Raw genomic sequence first — 21,414 nt, 5'->3', positions numbered from 1 at the left:
ATATCTAAGAGGATGACACTACCCCCACAACCCTCAGGGTAAGGGTTGTAAGTTATGCCCTCGGGGCATATAAGGTTTTTATTGAAAGCTTTGTCGTAGAAACGTGAAATAGGGCTCATTGGATTGGGAATTCAAAGGGCTAGTGTCCTTTTTAATAGTCAAAAGTGATTTGAGGGCTTGACATTTTTACAGTAAAGATCGATGTGGGTACAATGTATTATTATATTTTTGTGTTTTTTTTTTGTTTAGACCAGGGCACTTCGTATCGAAGGAGTTGTCTTAGGAACTTCCAAAAGGGCTCGTTCGATAGAAAATAGAAAGGGCTAATGCCCTTTTTAAAAGTCGAAAGTGATTGGAGGGCAACTAATCCCCCTCCCACGCCCATCCTCCCATTTTCCCATTATGTTTAAAAGCTAAATGTTGCCTTAAGATTAAATCAGAATGCACTGTGTTAATGCTAATTCCCAATAAGGCATCTCAGCAGTATCCCAAGAACGACTGAGTGTATTATGTTCAAACTTTCGGGGCTACTTCTGCTCTTAAAATTTAACCAAACAAAATAACGTAAGTGTATCTAAGCTATCAAAGAAAGTAAATACAAATGAATTGTAAAATACAAATTAATGTGCAATGTCAGTTTAATATACATATACTGATATTTAGTAATCAAAATGTTAATATTATTTGATTTATTAAAGTTATAAAAGTAAACACATCTATATTTTTTCAGTAAAGTGCAAATTATGTTCTGGCCTTGGGAAGGCATAGGGGTTTTGAGCCCTACTCATGTTAATTTCTGCTTGTTTTGAGTTTGACTCAAAACTCAAAGCGACTCAAAAATATTTATTATAATTTCTGTTCGTTTTAGGTTTCATTTATTTATCGGTGCTGATTTGTGGTAGTTTCACGCTTGGTAGATTATTTGATTTTATTTTTGCTCATTTTTGGTTTAATGGAGTTCTTTACTTTTCTTTGAAAAACCTATTTTGTGAAAAAATTTTTTTTTTTTAATTAATAGCAATAATAGTAACAGCATGCCCACAGTTCCTTTTAGTTAGTTCAAAATCCTCCTCAACATACTCTGAAACTTTCAATTTAATGCTCGAAGTCGTTCCTGATATATTCCTGGTAGACAATCTACATACTCATAGTGTGTTTTGATTTACTTCACCACCCCCCTAAACATTACCTGAAAGCTTCACCTTAACAGCCTTAGCTTTAGTTATAGTAGAAGTAGAATCAATAATAGCAGTATGCACATAGCAACTCTTATTTTTTCAACGTCCCACTTAACACATGCTAAAAGTTTAAACTTAATACGCTAAACAGTTCCTGGACCATTGCTGATACGTTATTTTGACAACCTGCATACATATGGTGAGTTTTGATTTAGTTCAACATCCTCTCAATATTCCCTAAAATTTTTGCCTTAATACCCTCAGCTTTAGTAGTAGTAGTAGTAGCAGCAGTAATAGTAGTAACTGTAATATTAGTAGCAGCAACAGTAACAGTGGTAAAAGTACTATTAGTAGCACCCAAACATTGCCTTTTGGTTACTTCAACATCCCCTGTAACAACCCCTGTAAGCTTCAACTTCCACTCCAGGCCGTTCATACTATATTTCTGATACACCCATTTCATAACCTGCATGAATAGAGCTAGCAAGAGCTAAGCTCATAGTGAGGACCGTGTCCAGGGTAGGCTGGGGGGCTTCCCAGTTAGACCCCCCTTAAAGCCATTAATCATATCATAAAAATTTAACAGCAAAGCATCTAAAGAGTCACAAGGTCTTATAATCTTTGACTAGAAATCAAATTTATATATCAAAGCTTTTTTGAAGTAAATTAATAAAAGTTGAAGTAAATCAATAAAAGTTGAAGTAAATCAATAAAACAGGCTACACATTAGTTTTACATTAGTTTTTACATTAGTTTTACAGGCTAATGTTGAAGTAAATCAATAAATTCGGCTAGACGTTTGTTTTTCAAACCAATATTGAGTTATATTAAATAAGAAAACCAAAAAGTCTTCTGTATAACTTTGTTCATACTTCCCTATGATAATTTGATGTTTAAAAAGTCATACAGAAGACTATACCATTTTCCATGTTTAAAGGAAACATAATATTTTTAATTAATTTCATTTTTCTGTTCATGGCCTCCCCCAGGCCATTCAGCGTGTCCCCAGGTGGCGATAGGGGAACGCTCTACATATATGTAGAGTACCTCCAAAGGACGCACAGACCAAGGGGGGACCTTGTCCCTGGGGGTCCATAATAGAAACTGAGACATCCTCGCCCGGGGTCGTAAATTCAGGTGGAGGAGGAAGAAGGCCCCTAAAATGTACACTCGAAAGGGCCCACTGGTTTGTCCACAAGTCCCATGAGTTACAGACCTTCTCCCAGTAATGGGTTAAATTGCATGGTGATGCAGAACACCATCGCGGGAGGATCCCCTATAGGAGGACAACTGCGGCAGGGCGTAAGATCCAGATCTATGAACAACGGCCTCTGCAAAGGGCTGCTTCAACCTTTTCGGGGTACCTGCAAGACTGGGGACCTTGCGGTCAACTCTATTCCCACTTGAGGAGTGGCGCCCCTCAAAGAAAATATACCCTAGTAAACGACACAGCATTCGCACGGGATTCTGACTAATGGATAATTCTTCTGGGCTTGGTATGTTTTGATGGGCATCTTCAGGCTGAAAAACCTCTTCCTAGCTAATTTATCTATTATGGGCTGCCTCCCCATAGTAGCATAATATTTGTAGGCATGAATATATAATGAGTCAGAGGTAATGGGCTTGAGACTGTCTGTGCAGGATTTCGACTCTTGTTGATAGAAGAGCATCGCCAAGTGCTGAAAACCATGTAGTGACCAAGATGGGCCAGGATTGCACAAAGCATTCATGGAGGTCCCAGGGACTTCTTGCTGTCCGGTTCTAAGCCGGCTTAAGCACTTCGGTGTAGACATGAGAAGATATGTGATCCCCGTCCTGCACTAGTATCCGGGATCATTGCTTTTCCTGAGGCGAAAATAATTTCAATGATTTAAAGAACATGAAAATTGGAACTTCGAATGTTACGACATTAAAAAATGACTATCGTATCAAAATTTTGACTGACGAATTCAGACGATTCGAACTGGAAAAACTCATATCCCAGGGGTAGGAAGCATGACATTAGGTGATATAGAATTTGTTCACTTAGGCAGGAAGGATAGGGTACTCAGACAGAATGTATGATTCGAAATCAGAGAGGAAGCTGCTACGTCTTGTTTTAACTGAGGAGGTGTTGACAGTAGATAATTAAGTACTCATTTATGCCCAGAAAATTTAAAGTCTCAACAAAAGTAACAGACGCCCCTGTAAAACCGACTGATAGATATATAAGCGACTCAGGTAAGTTTTACTTACAGCTACTAGAGCAAATAGACAGATTCCCAGGTAAAAATATGGTGGTTTTATTGGGAGATTTTAACACCCAGGTTGGCAGAAATAGGAAAATATGCTGTCCTAGCCTAGGTGAATTTGGTGTAGGAAAAGAAAATAGTAAGAATATAGACTTTTGCAATTTTGTAGGTATAACAATCTAGTTACAACAAATACAGTATTTGGTCGTAGAATTGCTCATAAGTAACATGGTACTCACATGATGGTAAGACGGCCAACCTTATTGACTATCTGATAGTAAACAGAAGACTGGCAGGATCAATACAAGATATTAGAATATATAGGAGTGCTGTTATTGATGTTAAAAGTAAAGGTCACCATTTAGTAGTGTCAAGGGTTAATTTAAAGCTGAAATTTCGGAAGAGTAACAACCCCCCGGGAAGTTATAATGTTGGTAGACTCCAGGATGAGAATTTGAGAGAAACTTTCCAGGAACAGTTGAATACTAAACTTTAGAGTTTAAAATTTGATTATGCGGAAGATGGTTGGAATAATTTCAGATAATTAGAAAAATAATTTGTGAAGTTGCTGAAGGTGTCTTAGGGAAGAAAGCTAGAACTGCAGCTAAGAATATTAGTGAAAAAGCTCTATGTTTAATAGAAAGGAGAAAGGACTTGTACAAGCATTATCTGAGTGATAGATCGCATGAAAACAAAAGAAATGTAAAGAAAGTGGAGAAAGCATTAAAATATGAACTAAGGAGGTGTGAAGTGGAGGCCATGGATAAAATTGCCGAGGATCTGGAAGATACAGCTAGACGGCATAATAGTAAAATATTGTACTGGCCTGTTAACAAATTGAGAGGGAGTAGTCAATCCGGACATGGCCCAGTTAAAGATAAGAATGGGGTCGCAATGAGCGATAAGGAAAAAACAAAAAGAGAGATGGGCCGAACATTTTGAGAATTTGCTTAACCGAGATAGAGTTGCAAGAAAAAATATAGAGGAAAATGAAAAAGTTTGTGATACCTTGGATCCAAAGGAAGATTTGTTTTTGTGAGGAGGAATTAGTGACGGTACTAAAAAGAATTAAAGAATAATATAAGGTTTCAATTGCCAATAGAGCGGTTAATTTGTCTCGTAAATGTGGTGCCTTTGAGGTTAGAAATATGTTACTGATAACTATGAATATGAACTTTTAAAAAGGAGAGGTTTCCAACGCTTATAAGAAACCCTTAATTAAACCACTTTATACGAAAGGTGATAAAAGTGAGTGTGGTAACTATCAAGGCATTAGTCTGGTCTCTGTAGGTAGTAAATAGTAACATGATACTTTTTAGACTGAAAGATGCCGTAGACAAAGTTTTAAGAGAGGAACAATGAGGTTTTAGAAAAGGTAGAGGACGTGTTGACCAAATTTTCACTCTTAGGTTAATATTTGAGAAGTGCCTGAGTGGTCAAACTACTTTGGTCCTCAGTTTTATATATTATGAGCAAGCGTTCAATTCTGTTGATAGCAGAGCTTTAGTAAAAATTTTATCCTTGCATGATATACCAGACAAATACATTAAAATAATTAGTGTTATGTATAAGAATAACGCTGCTGCGGTTAAGGTAGAAAATGAGGTTAGCAACTGGTTTTGTATTAAATCAGGAGTTAAGCGGGGTTGTGTTCAACCCCCTTTGTATGGATTATTTTGATGGACTTTGTTTTAAGGAGCACAGGAAAGGCAATGGGAGACCACGGAATCAAATGGGGAGGAAAAAGCCTCCTGGACTTGGATTATGCTGATGATTTAAGCATCCTAGATGAAAGTGTGAGCAAAATGAATGAAGTTTTAGAGGTTTTTGCGAGTTCAGGGTACTAGAATTGGTTTGAAAATTAATGTTAGGTAGACTAAGTCACTAAGGCTAGGAATAAGTGAAGATGAAAAGGTGACGTTGGGTAATGAAAAGATTGATCAGGTGGGCAGCTTTACTTACCTTAATAGTATTATTAGTAAAAATGGTGGGAGCAGTGAAGATGTTAAATATAGAATAGCCAAGGCTCAGGGTGTCTTTTCACAGTTAAAAAAAAGTCTGGAAGAATAGGAAGATAAGCCTGCAAACCAAGATTAGAATATTAGAAGCTACAGTGATGACAGTGGTCAAATATGGCTCTGAAGCATGGACGCTCCGAAAAGCGGATGAAGATTCGCTAGATGTTTTCCAGAGAAATTGCTTAAGGATCGTTCTGGGTACCCGGCTGACTGACCGTATTTCAAACAATAGGCTATACGAAAAATGTGGTTCAATACCGTTCTCTAGGGCTATAATGAAAGAAAGGTTGAGATGGCCAAGGCACGTTGTGCGGACGAAGCATGACAGATTACCGAAGATTGTTCTTTTCGGCCAACCATCTAGGGCTAAACGGAAAGCAGGTCGTCCCCGTCTGGGGTGGGAGGACGTCATAAAGAAAAATTTAAAGGAAATGGGAACTTCATGGGCAGGTGTAAATAGGGAGGCTTTGAATAGATTGGGGTGGAGGAGGAGCTTACGTATCTGTGTTGGCCTCAGGCGGCTTGGTGCTGCGGTGAGTTGTTGGTAGTTAGTAGTAGTAGTATGCACCCAGTATGTTTTGATTGATTTGAACTTCTCCCTCAGTATTGCTCGAAATTTTCACCTTTATACCCTAAACCTTAGTGGTAGCAGTTGTCATAGTAGCAGCAGTAGGAGTATTAGTTGTAGTAGTTATAGTAGTATTGGTAGCAGTAACAGTAGTAGCATGCACATATTCCCTTTTGGTCAGTTGAACATCCCTCTCATTCTGCTCTGGAAGTTTCAACATAATACTCTAAGCCGTTTCTAAAATATTGCTGATAAGCAACATCTTAGCCCGTTTGGACAACCTGTATTTACATAGTGTGTTTTAATTTAGTTCAATTTCCACCACAACATTTCCTGAAATTTTCACCTTAGTACGCTTAGCAGTAGTCAAAACAGAAGTAACGCCTGTAGTGGTATTGGTAGCAGTAGAAGTAGCAGCAGCCTGAAAACATTCCCTTTTCGTCATTTGTTCATCCCCCTATCATAGTATATACCATCTATTGAATTCTACAAGGCCCCCGTACCAAACAGGTTTTTCTGGTAGGTAAACAGGTCATTACACCTTTGCCAAGAGGAACGAGTACAACTTGATTGGTGATTAGGATTTGAATATTTTTTAGGTTAAATCCGTGGTAATTAATCTGTAATTTGATTAGTAGGTTTTTTTTTTTTTTAACTTGGCTAATATGTTTTTAAAAATATTAATAATAAAGCTAAATGAATTACATTTTTGTAACTAGGAGCGTGATTGTGTGTGATGCTATCAGACTGGTTTCGTTTCACGGATTAATTAATATAAGAACTAATGATTTTTGAAAAGGGTAATTACGTATTTAGTTTACGAGATTTGCGAATTTTTTTTTTGAGAAAAGATATTTGCGTAAAGGTATTGAGACGGTTAAGAATGCCTCACGGCTAATTAAAGAATGAGATGCTTGCATCAACAATACAAAGAATAAGCTCAGATACTTAATAGATTTGACGCTTACAAGAGACATTGCTAGAAAGTATTCAATAGCTTAATTGAAAAGTAACGATAGAATGACATTGTGACTTGACCTAGCTTTACCTCGCCGATGTGGTCTGTATAATATATAAGTAATGTTTGAAAAATATTGTCAATTTAAAAAGAAATGGCTGAAAAGTGTTTTGAGGGGGATGGGTTGCATGGAGGGGTGAGTTGCACGAGGTTTCAGTTAAAGGGGATACAGTTGCACGGGGGGTTTCGGTTATACACGGGTTCAGTTACAAGGGGGATTCAGTTGCACGGGGGGTATCCCTTTTTCGAAAATCGGGCTCCCTGTTTTCAAAATCCCTTTTTCTTCTGATGCTTGGAGCATTTGGTGGTTAGATATTAAACGTAATGAAATTTATATAATTGCAATCTGCATAAAAACCCAATTCCTGTCAATTGTTATCAAAATTCCATTTTTGACTTTTGGTTACAACTATAAATAAGGCTATCGTGTCTTTCTGAACTTTCTGTGCGAGGCAGTGGTTACTATTTAGTTTAAATAATTCTAGGAGGAATTGAGTTTTTTTGATGGTATGGAAAAATGGTACTTGTTAAATATTCGGGTAAACATACGACTAAGAAACGCTTCACTATAAATAAGGCTATCGTGTTTTTCCGAACTTTCTAGGGCGGTGGTAACTATTTAGTTTAAATAATTCTAGGAGGAATTGAGTTTTATGGATGGTATGGTAAAATGGTACTTGTTAAATATTCGGGTAAACATACGACTAAGAAACGCTTCACTATAAATATGGCTATCGTGTTTTTTCGAACTTTCTAGGGCGGTGGTAAGTATATAGTTTAAATAATTCTAGGAGGACTTGAGTTTTATGGATGGTCTGGAAAAATGGTACTTGTTAAATATTCGGGTAAACATAAGACTAATAAACGCTTCACTATAAAAAAGGCTATCGTGTTTTTCCGAACTTTCTAGGGCGGTGGTAACTATTTAGTTTAAATAATTCTAGGAGGAATTGAGTTTTTTGGCTGGTGTGGAAAAATGGTACTTGTTAAATATTCGGGTAAACATACGACTAAGAAAAGCTTCACTATAAATAAGGCTATCATGTTTTTCCGAAATTTCTAGGGCGGTGGTAAATATTTAGTTTAAATAATTCTAGGAAGTATTGATTTTTTTGGCTGGTATGGAAAAATGGTACTTTTTAAATATTCGATTAAACATACGACTAAGAAACGCTTCACTATAAATAAGGCTATCGTGTTTTTCCGAACTTTCTAGGGCGGGGGTAACTATTTAGTTTAAATAATTCTAGGAGGAATTGAGTTTTATGGATGGTCTGGTAAAATGGTACTTGTTAAATATTCGTGTAAACATACGACTAAGAAACGCTTCACTATAAATAAGGCTATCGTGTTTTTCCGAACTTTCTAGAGCGGGGGCAAGTATTTAGTTTAAATAATTCTCTGAGGAATTGAGTATTTTGGCTGGTTTGGAAAAATGGTACTTGTTATATATTCGGCTAAACATACGACTAAGAAACGCTTCACTATAAATAAGGCTATCTTGTTTTTCAGATATTTCGAGGGAGGGGGTAACTATTTAGTTTAATTAATTCTAGGCGGAATGGTGTGGTATGGACGGTGTGGAAAACTGGTCGTGGTTAAATCTTCGGGTAAACATACGACTAAGATACGCTTCACTATAAATAAGGCTATCGTGTTTTTCCGAACTTTCTAGGGCGGGGGTAACTATTTAATTTAAATAATTCTAGGAGGAATTGAGTTTTATGGATGGTATGGAAAAATGGTACTTGTTAAATATTCGGGTAAACATACGACTAAGAAACGCTTCACTATAAATAAGGCTATCGTGTTTTTCCGATATTTCTAGGCGGGTGTAACTATTTATTTTAAATAATTCTAGGAGGAATTGAGTTTTATGGATGGTATGGAAAAATGGTACTTGTTAAATATTCGGGTAAACATACTACTAAGAAACGCTTCACTATAAATAAGGCTATCGTGTATTTCCGACCTTTCTAGGGCGGTGTTAACTATTTATTTTAAATAATTCTAGGAGGAATTGAGTTTTATGGATGGTGTAGAAAAATGGTACTTATTTACTATTGGGGTAAACATACGACTAAGAAACGCTTCACTATAAATAAGGCTACTGTGTTTTTCTGAACTTTCTAGGGCGGCGGTAAGTATTTAGTTTAAATAATTCTAGGAGGAATTGACTTTTGTGGATGGTGTGGAAAAATTGTATTTGTTAAATATTCGAGTAAACATAGGAGTAAGAAACGCTTCACTATAAATAAGGCAGTCGTGTTTTTCAGAACTTTTTAGGGCGGAGGTAACTATTTAGTTTAAATAATTCTAGGAGGAATTGAGTTTTATGGATGGTATAGAAAAATGGTACTTGTTAAATATTCGGGTAAACATACGACTAAGAAACGCTTCACTATTTTCTTTACTTGGTGGTCATTAAAAACGAAATTTTTGTGTTAAATAAGTAGTTTTTGTATCTTTTAAAAGAGCTTTACGGGGATTGAGAGACTCAGTTGACGGATTCCGTGTGATTTTTCTTATTTTCAGTAAAGACATTCGATATCCTAAAAGTGTTTAATTCAAACTTTTTTAAAACTTCGAAATTTTTCAACTTTATTTATTTTTTCTTTTTGTACATAACTTAAAATGTCAAAATATGCTTACAGTTCAAACAATTGCGCTCTGTGATGGGTCAAAGACATGATCTGACTTTTACACTGATAATCTATGATCGGTTATTGACACTACCTAATCTAGTGCATGCATTAAATCAGTATTTTTTACGCAGTTGAATGATAAACACATAAATCACATCTATAAAAAAAAAAGTGAATATGAAGCATTTTAATAAAGTTTGTTTAAATAAAAAGGTTATTGTAGCATTGAATGCTGACAAAGAGAAGTATTTAAACTTTGAAACAAGTACAGGTGGTAGCACTATTGGAAATGTATGCATGCATTGTCATGACAGTAAGGAATTAAATTTCTTTGGGATACCGAAAAAATTCAACTCTTATGTTGGTGGTTATGCGAGATTGAGATCTCCAGAGATGATTGCACTCAAAGAGAATGCCAACATAAAAATAATCATTGATGATAGAGGACAACTCCTTGCTACTGTTGCAGTTAACACATTACCTACTGATACATCCAATCGTCACCTTTCGGGTATTAGCATTCAACGGAAGGTCAAAAAAAGAAAGGCCTACACCTCTACTAATATCATAAACCACATCTTGTGTACATGCTGGAAATGTTACCTGTGTAAAAATAATGTGATAACATACAGTGAAATTACCAGAAAAATGAAAACGGCATTGGCAGAAAATATAACGAAGGAATATCAAGATGAATCGATAAAAAATAAAGTACCAGCAAACGTTACTGCCATTGATCAAACAGTCATTGAACCAAATAATACCAAAGACGAAAAGTATATTGAGCCTGTTGATGAGACACCAGTAAAAATTGTGTATGACTCAAAATGGAATAATGATTATTCTACTGATTACGAACTAAGAGAAGACAATAGCTATAATATCAAGAGAGAACATGGTGAACTATTTTATGGAGCAGATTCAAAATGTCCAAAGTTAATCATTGATATTAATAATGTATCATAATATATTTTTGTATTAATATTCTACATAGCATTATTGCATTAAAAATATATTATGCATTACATTGTTATGTGTTCATTATTTTTAGAGTAAGCTAGCATATCAAACGTTTAGAATGTCTAATATAACCTCGGAGATGTAAGAAAAGGAGTTTGCATACATCTATTGTCAGACACACGGGAACAAATTCTTTCTTTAATTAGCCTCCTGGATAAATAAAAAAAGACATTTCATTCGAGAAATTAGAAATAACTGTCTGGAAGCACCAAACTCCTCCTTGAAGTTACATCGTGGATACACAATGCAGAAATTTCATTTAAGGAATTATCAAAAATTGTAAGTAAGTAGCAAATTCTTTCACAAATATGTTAATAAGTTTAAGCAATAAATATCTTTAAGCTTAAACAGTCTTTATTCTTTAGAATAGTTTTAATCATTTCATTAAATTATGAAGAAATTGTAAGTAAGTAACAATAGCTTTCTTGAATTCACTTCCTGGACACAATACAGATATTTAATTCAGGAAATCATAAATAAATCACAAGTAAGTAATAAAGTCTTTATTGTTTTCACCTATTGGATAAACAATACTGAAATTTCATTCAAGAAATTATGATGTAATTGTAAATAGGTAAAACACTCATGTTACTTCATGGACACACAATGCAGAAATTACACTTAAGGAATTATAAAAAATTTTAAGTAAGTAGCAAATTCTTTCTTGAATTTGCCCCCTGGGTAAATAAAAAAGACAGTTCATTAGAGAAATTATGAAAAAATTGTAAGTAAGTCGCAAATTCTTTCTTGAATTCACCTGCTGGATAAACAGAAAAGACATTTCGTTCAAGAAATTATGACAAAATTCCAAGTAAGTAACAAACTCTTTATTGTTTTCATGACTTAGATACACGATGTAGAAATTTAATTCAAGAAATTATTAAAAAATTCTCAGTAAGTAACAATTTCTTTCTTGAAGTCAACTATTGGATACACAATACGGAAATTTCATTTAAGAAATTATGAAAAAAAACAAACAAGTTCTTTCTTGAAGTCAACTCTTTGAAACACAAAATGGAAATTTCATTCAAGAAATTATGAAAATATTTGTAAGTAAGTAAAAAACTCTATTTTTTTTCAACTCTTGTATACAAAGTAAAGATAATTCATTCAATAAATTATGAAAAAACCACAAGTAACTTTTTTTTTCTCTTTATCAAAAACAATTTTCACTTAGCTAAACGATGTAGAAATTTAATTCAAGAAATTAGGAAAAAATTCTCAGTAAGTAACAATTTCTTTCTTGAAGTCAACTCATGGGTACACAATATGGAAATTTCATTCAAGAATTTCATGACTTAGATACACGATGTAGAAATTTGATTCAAGAAATTATGAAAAATTTCTCAGTAAGTAATAATTTCTTTCTTGAACTCATCTCTTGGATACACAATACGGAAATTTCATTCAAGAAATTATGAAAATATTTGTAAGTAAGTAACAAACTCTTTATTGATTTCACCTCTTGGATATACAGTACAGATACTTCATTCAAGAAATTATGAAAAAATCGCAAGTAAGTAACTTTTTTTTCTCTTTATCACAAACAATTTTAACTTAGCTAAATGATATAGAAATTTAATTCAAGAAATTATTGAAAAAATTCTCAGTAAGTAACAATTTCTTTCTTGAAGTCAACTCTTGGATACGTAATACGGAAATTTCATTCAAGAAATTATGAAAAAAAATTGTAACTAAGTAGCAAATTCTTTCTTGAATTTACCTGTTGGACAAACAAAAAAGACATTTCGTTCAAGAAATTATGACAAAATTCTAAGTAAGTAACAAACTCTTTATTGTTTTCACAAGTTAGATATACGACGTAGAAATTAAAGAAAAACACAATAGCCTTATTTATAGTGAAGCGTTTCTTAGTCGTATGTTTACCCAAAAATTCAACACATACCATTTTTCTATACCATCCTTAAAACTCAATTCCTCCTATAATTATTTAAACTAAAAACATACCCCCACCCTAGAAAGTTCGGTAAAACACGATAGCCTTATTTATAGTGAATCGTTTCTTAGTCGTATGTTTACCCAAATTTTTAAAAAGTACCATTTTTCAATATCCTCCATAAAACTCAATTCCTCCTAGAATTATTTAAACTAAATAGTTACCCCCACCTAGAAAAATCGGAAAAACACGATAGCCTTATTTATAGTGAAGCGTTTCTTAGTCGTATGTTTACCCGAATATTTAACAAGTACCATTTTTCCATACCATCCATAAAACTCAATTCCTCCTAGAATTATTTAAATTAAATAGTTACCCCCGCCCTAGAAAGTTCGGAAAAACACGATAGCCTTATTTATAATGAAGCGTTTCTTAGTCGTATGTTTACCCGAATATTTAACAAGTATCATTTTTCCATACCATCCTTAAAACTCAATTCCTCCTAGAATTATTTAAACTACATAGTTACCACCACCCTAGAAAGTTCGGAAAGACACGATAGCCTTATTTATAGTGAAGCGTTTCTTAGTCGTATGTTTACCCGAATATTTAACAAGTACCATTTTTCCACACCAGCCAGAAAACTCAATTCCTCCTAGAATTATTTAAACTAAATAGTTACCACCGCCCTAGAAAGTTCGGAAAAACACGATAGCCTTATTTATAGTGAAGCGTTTCTTAGTCGTATGTTTACCCGAATATTTAACAAGTACCATTTTTCCATACCATCAAGAACACTCAATTACTCCTAGAATTATTTAATCTATATAGTTACCACCGCCCGATACACTTCTCAAAAAATCTATATAATTATTGTTATTTTAGAGTTTATAAGTATTATGTTTACCATAATATTTAACAAGTACAATTTTCCCACACCATCCAAAACACTCAAGTCCTCCTAGAATTATTTAAACTAAATAGTTACCCCCGCCCTAGAAAGTTCTGAAAAACAAGATAGCCTTAATTATAGTGAAGCGTTTCTTAGTCGTATGTTTACCCGAATATTTAACAAGTACCATTTTTCCACACCAGCCACAAAACTCAATTCCTCCTAGAATTATTTAAACTAAATAGTTACCACCACCCTAGAAAGTTCGGAAAAACAAGATAGCCTTTTTTTTAGTGAAGCGTTTCTTAGTCGTATGTTTACCCGAATATTTAACAAGTACCATTTTTCCATACCATCCATAAGACTCAATTCCTCCTAGAATTATTTAAACTAAATAGTTACCACCGCCCTAGAAAGTTCAGAAAAACAAGATAGCCTTATTTATAGTGAAGCGTTTCTTTGTCGTATGTTTACACGAATATTTAATAAGTACCATTTTACCATACCACCCATAAAACTCAATTCCGCCTAGAATTATTTAAACTAACTAGTTACCACCTCCCTAGAAAGTTCAGAAATACCCGATAGAATTATTTATAGTTTAGATTTTATTTGTCGTATGTTTAGCATACTATTTATCACTTTACATATTTCCATACGCTACATACACCTCTATTCCTCCTAGAATTATTTTAACTAAATAGTTACCACCGCCCTAGAAAGTTAGGAAATACACGATAGCCTTATTTATAGTGAAGCGTTTCTTAGTCGTATGTTTACCCGAATATTTAACAAGTACCATTTTTCAATACCATCCATAAAACTCAATTCCTCCTAGAATTATTTAAACTAAATAGTAACCCATGCCTCGCACAGAAAGTTCAGAAAGACACGATAGCCTTATTTATAGTTGTAACCAAAACTCAAAAATGGAATTTTGATAACAATTGACAGGAATTGGGTTTTTATGCAGATTGCAATTATATAAATTTCATTACGTTTAATATCTAACCACCAAATGCTCCAAGCCTCAGAAGAAAAAGGGATTTTGAAAACAGGGAGCCCGATTTTCGAAAAAGGGATCCCCCACGTGCAACTGAAGCCCCCTTGGAACTGAACCCGTGTATAACCGAAACACCCCGTGCAACTGTATCCCCTTTAACTGAACCCTTGTGCAACTCACCCCTCCATGCAACCCATCCCCCTCAAAACACTTTTCAGCCATTTCGTTTTAAATTGACAATATTTTTCAAACATTACTTATGTATTATACAGACCACATCGGCGAGATAAAGCTAGGTCAAGTCACAATGTCATTCTATCGTTACTTTTCAATTAAGCTATTGAATACTTTCTAGCAATGTCTCTTGTAAGCGTCAAATCTATTAAGTATCTGAGCTTATTCTTTGTATTGTTGATGCAAGCATCTCATTCTTTAATTATCCATGAGGCATTCTTAACCTTCGCAATACCTTTACTCAAATATCTTTTCGCAAAAAAAATTTGCAAATCTCGTAAACTAAAAACTTAATTACAATTTTCAAAAAACATTAGTCCTTATATTAATTAATCCGTGAAAATAAAAAATACTTATATAATAAAAAACAATCACTCTAATATGTCAAAAAAGTTACCGCATTTATTGTTCGTATTAAAATGTTTAAAAACATATTATCAAAGTTAAAAAAAAAAACCGACTAATCGACTTACAGATGAATTACCACGGATTTATACTAAAAAATATTCAAATCCTAATCACCAATCAAGTTATACTCGTTCCTCTTGGCAAAGAGTGTAATGACCTGTTTACCTACCAGAAAAACCTGTTTGGTACGGGGGCCTTGTAGAATTCAATAGATGGTATATACTTATCATTCCCTCGAAATTCCAACTTAGTACCCTAAGCCATTCCTGAGATACCCCGTTTTGACAGCCTGCAAGCACAGAGTATGTTTTGATTTAGTTCAACTTTCACCTCAATATTCCGTAATATTTTCACCTTTATACCCTTAGTAGTAGTAGTAGGAGTCATAATAGTTGTAGGGATATTAGTCGTAGTACTAGTAATAGTAGTAGCAGTAGTAGTATCTACAAATGCCTTCTTGTCAGTTTAACATCCCTCTCATCATGTATTGGAAGTTTTAACTTAATATGCTAAGCCGTTCCTAAGATGTAGCTGATGTGCTTTTTTGACAACTGGTATGCACATAGTGTGTTTTGATTTTTTTAAAACTTCCCTCTCAACATTTCGCGCATATTTCACCTTAATATCCTTAGCTTTATTAGTAGTCACGTTGGAAATAATAGTTGTAACAGCAGTGGTAGCAGTGGTAGTGGCAGAGTTCCATCTTAATACTTTAAGTCATTCCTGAGGTACCCCCTTTTGACAACTCGCAAACATATAGTTTATTTTGATTTAGTTCAACACTCCCCCCAGACACTTTCACCAAAAACTTCACCTTAATCGCTTTGGTCTTTTCAGACACAAAAGGTCAAACACCCCCCCCCCTTTTCCCGACAACAAATACTTTATGTAAAAAATGGGAGAAATGTATAGCTTACAGCCCTTGCCATAAGAGCTATGGCTGGTTTGTCATTCCCAGAGACACAGTTGTCGGATATTTTAACTACGCTGAACAAGAGGACTATCTCAAAATTTTGATCGGATTTCTTTGGGGGGAAAGGTACATGGGAGGCATGTTAGTTGCCCTCAAATTACTTTTGACCCTTGAAAAGGGCACTAGAACTTTCAATTTCCAATCGAATGAGCTGGTTTAAAAGTTTACAAGACAATTCCTTCCACGAAGTGCCTTGGTAAAAAAAACCACTTTGGAGGGTAAACGGCCCCCATGTCAATACACTAGTGCCGGTAATTATCGCAAACTCTTTTTTCTACCCCCTGGAAAAATAATCTCAGATGGCTGTAGAAAATAGTTTACTTGTATTCTTCCAAAAGGTCACAAAACACGCACCTACAACTCTCAAGACAGACTCCCTAAACGGAGTCTCAAAGTAGCCTAGACTAAAACAATAATACTCGAATACACAAAAGAATCATGGCACTTAGGGCGTGGCTCAGTGTGACCTGGGCCAATCTAATGTATCAAGTATCTCAATTGAATTTGCCCTACGCATATATTAAGAATCAATGTCTCAAGATCTAGCAAGCCCATGTGATGACTCATACAGAATTGTGACCCAGTCAACTTATTTTCTCTTGCAAAATGGTTGCCTTGACGACGAGAGTTTAGCTTACAATTGAAAATTGTATTATAGGCAAATCCAAGCAAATGTAATTAAGAAAAGGAAAACAGGTCATTTATTTGAAAAGAGAAAGAAAAGGGGCAGAAAGCTCGATCACTACGATAGAACTTATTCGTAAACAATGGTCAAGTCACATTATTTATAGCCCTTGATCCAGAGGCTGTGGGGTCGTACCATCTCTGGAGGCATAGTTATTGGAACTTTCAGCTATGATGAAAAAATGGCAATCTTACAATTTTGATTAGAAATCTTTTGGAGTTCAGCAGGAGCTAAAAGGGGAATGAGAAGGGGCTGGTAACCCACCAATAACTTTTGACTCTTAAAAAAGGCCCCTTTCAAAGATTTTACGACAACTCCTTCCATAAAAACTGGCTTGGGGAAAAAATAACCTAACACATGGAATTCATTTCACAGCACTGCCTTTGATATTTTGATTTTTTCAGTCTATATTCGTTGTAATGTCCCCTAGACAAATTTCCTATTCAAGAGTGGCACCTTTTTGACGTTAAAACATTGACTGCTGCGAACAACTACCTATTTTTTATGCAGACTAACATTCTACGTCTGTATCTATTTTAGGTTCACATCCAGAATTCCACGCTTGCAGGTGGTGTTGCCATTGGGACTGCTGCTGATATGATGGTTCATCCATTTGGTGCCATGATAGTTGGTGCAACTGCTGCCACAATTTCCGTTCTAGGATATAGATACCTAACTGTAAGTAGACCAGAAGGGCATAAGAAGAAACTCTTTAAATTTTATTTCAACATATAAGTGTGATGGGAAAGGGTGCAATAAGCACGAGGTTTGGAGACTTGTAAAAGGAAAGATAGAGAACAAGAAATGGAGAAAGTAAGAGAGAGTGAATTGGTGGAAAGAATAACAAGGGGGAAAGATGGAAGAAAGAGAAAGGGGGACGTTCGTTGAATCTTTATTTATTGGTTCTGTTCTAGACAAGAAATTTATAATTCCACCAAGTTTTGTAGTTTATAGGAAGACTATATGAAGTTTTCAACCGAGCTTTTGTTTCCTCGAGCCAAACTTCTGCTTTCGAGTGGGAAGTTCAAATAAAGCAGTCTCCAGTTCCAAACTGAAGCTAGAGCTAAAATCTAAAGTACTTAAGATGCGCAAAAGGGGGCCTTTTCCTGCAGGTATAAGAGTACTAACATTTATTGTTACGAACCATTTTTATTTGTGACTTCGGACAAGTTATTAAGCCTATTATCCTTAGGCAAGGCCATATCCAGGATTTTTTTTCGGAGGGTGTTTTACTCAAAGATTTTTTTTTTTTGGGGGGGGGGTACACAAAAACAAACTCAAAAAACGCATACAAATTTTTTATATATATATTTGTTACGTTTTTACAAGTAAAAAAAAACATTTCGGGGGGGGGGGAGGGGTTCAAACCCCCTAACCCCCCCTCCCCCTATGGGTACGACCTTGTCCTTAGGTCAATAGTTCGCCTATGAGTCCAGGCAAATTCAGTTCCCCGTTTTTCATATAGTTCCACTGGACATTGTCCGTCATGAGTCAACCCAAAAATCTCGATCATCCCCATCTCCAATTGCCTTCAAATGACTTTTAGAAACTCATAGACTATTTGAATTACTCGCATGTCATTCCTATCTACCTTAGTACTTCCCTAGGATAGGTGGATGATAGACTACCTTTCAACAAGTGAAATGACATCATTTTTATACAATTCTTATGCAACTTTTTCATCACAGTCCACCAGCTTGATTTTAATTCAAAGGCAGAGATAGGGTATCACTTGTGCCACACAAACTTTAACAGTTCTCTCATAGCTAAGGAAATTTGAAAAAAAATCTTTCGTCGTTAATACTACAGATATTAAATAGCAGGCCCGTGACAAGAAAATCAGTGTTTGCACTAAGAGAAGTCATGTTTTTTTAATGTTGACCAATGACCCGTGAAGAGCAAATGAAGAATATTACATCAGTTTTCTTTAAACTTTTTCATGAGGTATATTATTCTAAAAATTTTAATAATAATAATAATATAATGCGAATACAGGCTTGTGCCTCTATCTTCTTATTTTGAAATAAATCTTATAATTTTGAAACGGTTGAGACCTTTACTGCTGTGGTAGATCATAGGCAACGCTATAGAGTAGCCTATAGTAGAGGCAATACGGCTCCGATGTTTTATTATTATTAATTTTTTTCCCCAGAGGCACTTCATATAGAAGGGGTAGTTGTATAAACTTCGGAGGGGGCCAATTCAATTAAAAATCGGAAGTTCTAGTACTCTTTCTAAGAGTCAAAAGTAATCGGAGGGCAACAATCCCCAAACGCCCTTTATCTCCAAATGCATCCGATAAAAATTTTGAGATAGCCAGTTTGCAAAAAAAAAAAAAATAGTTAAAAGATCAGATAATAAAACCAAGATAACAAAATAGAAATCTCCAATAACTCAAACTCAAAACGATCAGAAATTACTATTAAAAGAATAAATGAAACCCAAAACAAACAGAAATGAAATAAATAATCACAGCAAAAAACATACAACAGGTACTAAAATAAATGAATAAATAAACCTTAAAACCAGTAAAGCTTTAATTGTATATGCAGACCAAGCTTAAAACATACAAAAATATTTCGCTATTGAACTATAAATGAAACTCAACGCGAAAAGAAATCATAGCAAAAAAAAAACACACAATACGCAGTAACGTAAATGAATAAATAAATCTTAAGAAGAGTGAAATGTAAATTGAATATTCAAATTAAGCTTGAAACGAACAGAAGTCATTCCAAACAAGAGTTTGGGTTTTGCCTCTTTCTCTAACTGTAAAAGTCTAAAACCTACTACGTCATTAGCACTTTACTAAAAACAAATTAGGTTACAAATAGTTTCTTTTGTACTTATTACAACATAAGAAATAATTATAAAAAATACAGTATAATCAAATTTTGAACTGATGGCCTTTCAGCAAGTAATATCATTATATGTCAAATATTCAGTTTAATTTTATTAATTCTTTCCAAGACTGTTCAAAACCAATATAGCTTCAGTACAAACAGAAGTTTGGATACTGCCCCATTCTATAACTGAAAAAGTCTAAAGCCTACTATGTCATTGATGCTTGCTTCACTGAAAACAAATTATATTCCAAATATTTTTTTTCCAGTTATTACAGCATTGGAAATGTAAATAAAATTACAGTGAAACTAAATCTTGAACGGATGATCTTTCAACAATTAATAGCATTATTTATCAAACTTCAGTTTGATTTTATTTGTGCTTTCAAGACTGTTCAAAACACATATCATTTTCAGTAAAGCGCCAATGACACAGTAGGTTTTAGAATTTTAAAGTGAGAGAAGGAGGCAAAACCCCAACTCTTGTTTGTAGTGATTTTTGTTCGTTTCAAGCTTGATTTGCACATTAATTTAAGTTTCAGTCGTCTTAAGATTTATTTATTCGTTTATATTGGTGCCTATTGTGTGTTTTTTGCCATGATTTCTGTTCGTTTTGGGTTTCATTTATAATTCAATAGCAAAACCTTTTTGTTTGTTTTAAGCTTGGTCTACATATTCAGTTAAAGCTGTATTGGTTTTAAGATTTATTTATTCATTTATATTAGTACCTGTTGCATGTTTTTTGTAGTAATTTCATGTATGATGCCTGGTCATTTTGGGTTTTATCCATTTCCCGGCAAGAGCCAATGTTGGCTTTAAATTTTAGATGTTGGAGATTTTAACTCCTTCTTATAGTAAGCTTATCAGGATTTTAGCTTTTATTTAAAAAACTTCTTTTTCGGAAAGTTTTTTTTTAATATAGGAAAAAAATGGATATTGCTTTCAACACCACCGGGCTAAGTCCTGATTCGTTTCAAAACAAGTTGAAGCCACAAAATGAATCCATAGCTTTTTTCTAGCCCAGTCCCCTTCTACTATCAACCTGCAACCAGTGGCGGATCCAGGGGGGGGGGAGGGCGTGGGGGACGCGCACCCCCTAGCGTAGTCTAAAGTAGTGTAATTTACTTAATTAACTCAAGTTTGCGTTAACTAAACTTGCTCCTAACACAATTTTATCGGATCAATCTAATTTGCGCTCCCCCCCTAAATTTTTTTTTCGGACCAACCTATTTTGCGCCCCCCCCCCCAAAAAAAAAATCATGGATCCATACCTGCCTGCAACTAAGTTCAAACGGATTCGTATAAGGTTTTTTAATCTGCATGATTCGATAGTCAAACTCGGCTGTGGCCCTCTAACATTCCCCTGGCCACTTATCAGCAGAAAGGTAGGCTTATTCTTTCTTTTTGGAACGAGAATCTTAAAGGTTTTTCAATCAGCATGATCACTGGACCCAACTGAGACCTTGTCCTTTTAGAACCTTGATCCTGTCCATTTGCGAGCTTTTTAATATACGGGTAGTCAGGTTGTATCATTTTTGAGACAGAATCGTACAAGGACTTGGAATCGATAGAATCGGAGGCGAAAAGTGGCTCATGGACCTTAAAACCTCCTTCTCCCCTCTCATTAGACTTTTTTGTAAAACGGCGGACATATTATGCCTTGTTTGAAGTGAAATTAAATAAGAGATTTTAATATATAATAGTGATAGCGTAATGTTTGCCCATTGCCCATCCAAAACCCCCTTTTTTACTGCTAAATTTCTAGCAGAAAAGTAAACATTTTGCACCTGGTTTGTAACAT

General features: G+C 34.8%; 1 protein-coding gene across 2 annotated transcripts in view; it reads left to right on the top strand.

The window, feature by feature from the left end:
• Rh50 (Rhesus blood group-associated glycoprotein Rh50) overlaps positions 1-21,414 on the top strand; it is a 199,476-nt gene that overhangs the window by 155,878 nt on the left and 22,184 nt on the right. For both annotated transcript variants that reach the window (XM_089092444.1, XM_089092443.1), the window contains exon 7: positions 17,311-17,448. In XM_089092444.1, the coding sequence (XP_088948570.1) occupies positions 17,311-17,448 (138 nt within the window). The remainder of the gene's footprint in view (positions 1-17,310; positions 17,449-21,414) is intronic.

This window comes from Artemia sp. Qi Xiang Cuo, chromosome 7, assembly GCF_049724085.1.
Source record: "Artemia sp. Qi Xiang Cuo chromosome 7, ASM4972408v1, whole genome shotgun sequence".
Classification (NCBI taxonomy): domain Eukaryota; kingdom Metazoa; phylum Arthropoda; class Branchiopoda; order Anostraca; family Artemiidae; genus Artemia; species Artemia sp. Qi Xiang Cuo.
The sequence above is the reverse complement of the archived record's forward strand: the minus strand, read 5'-3'. Positions and strand labels throughout refer to the sequence as shown.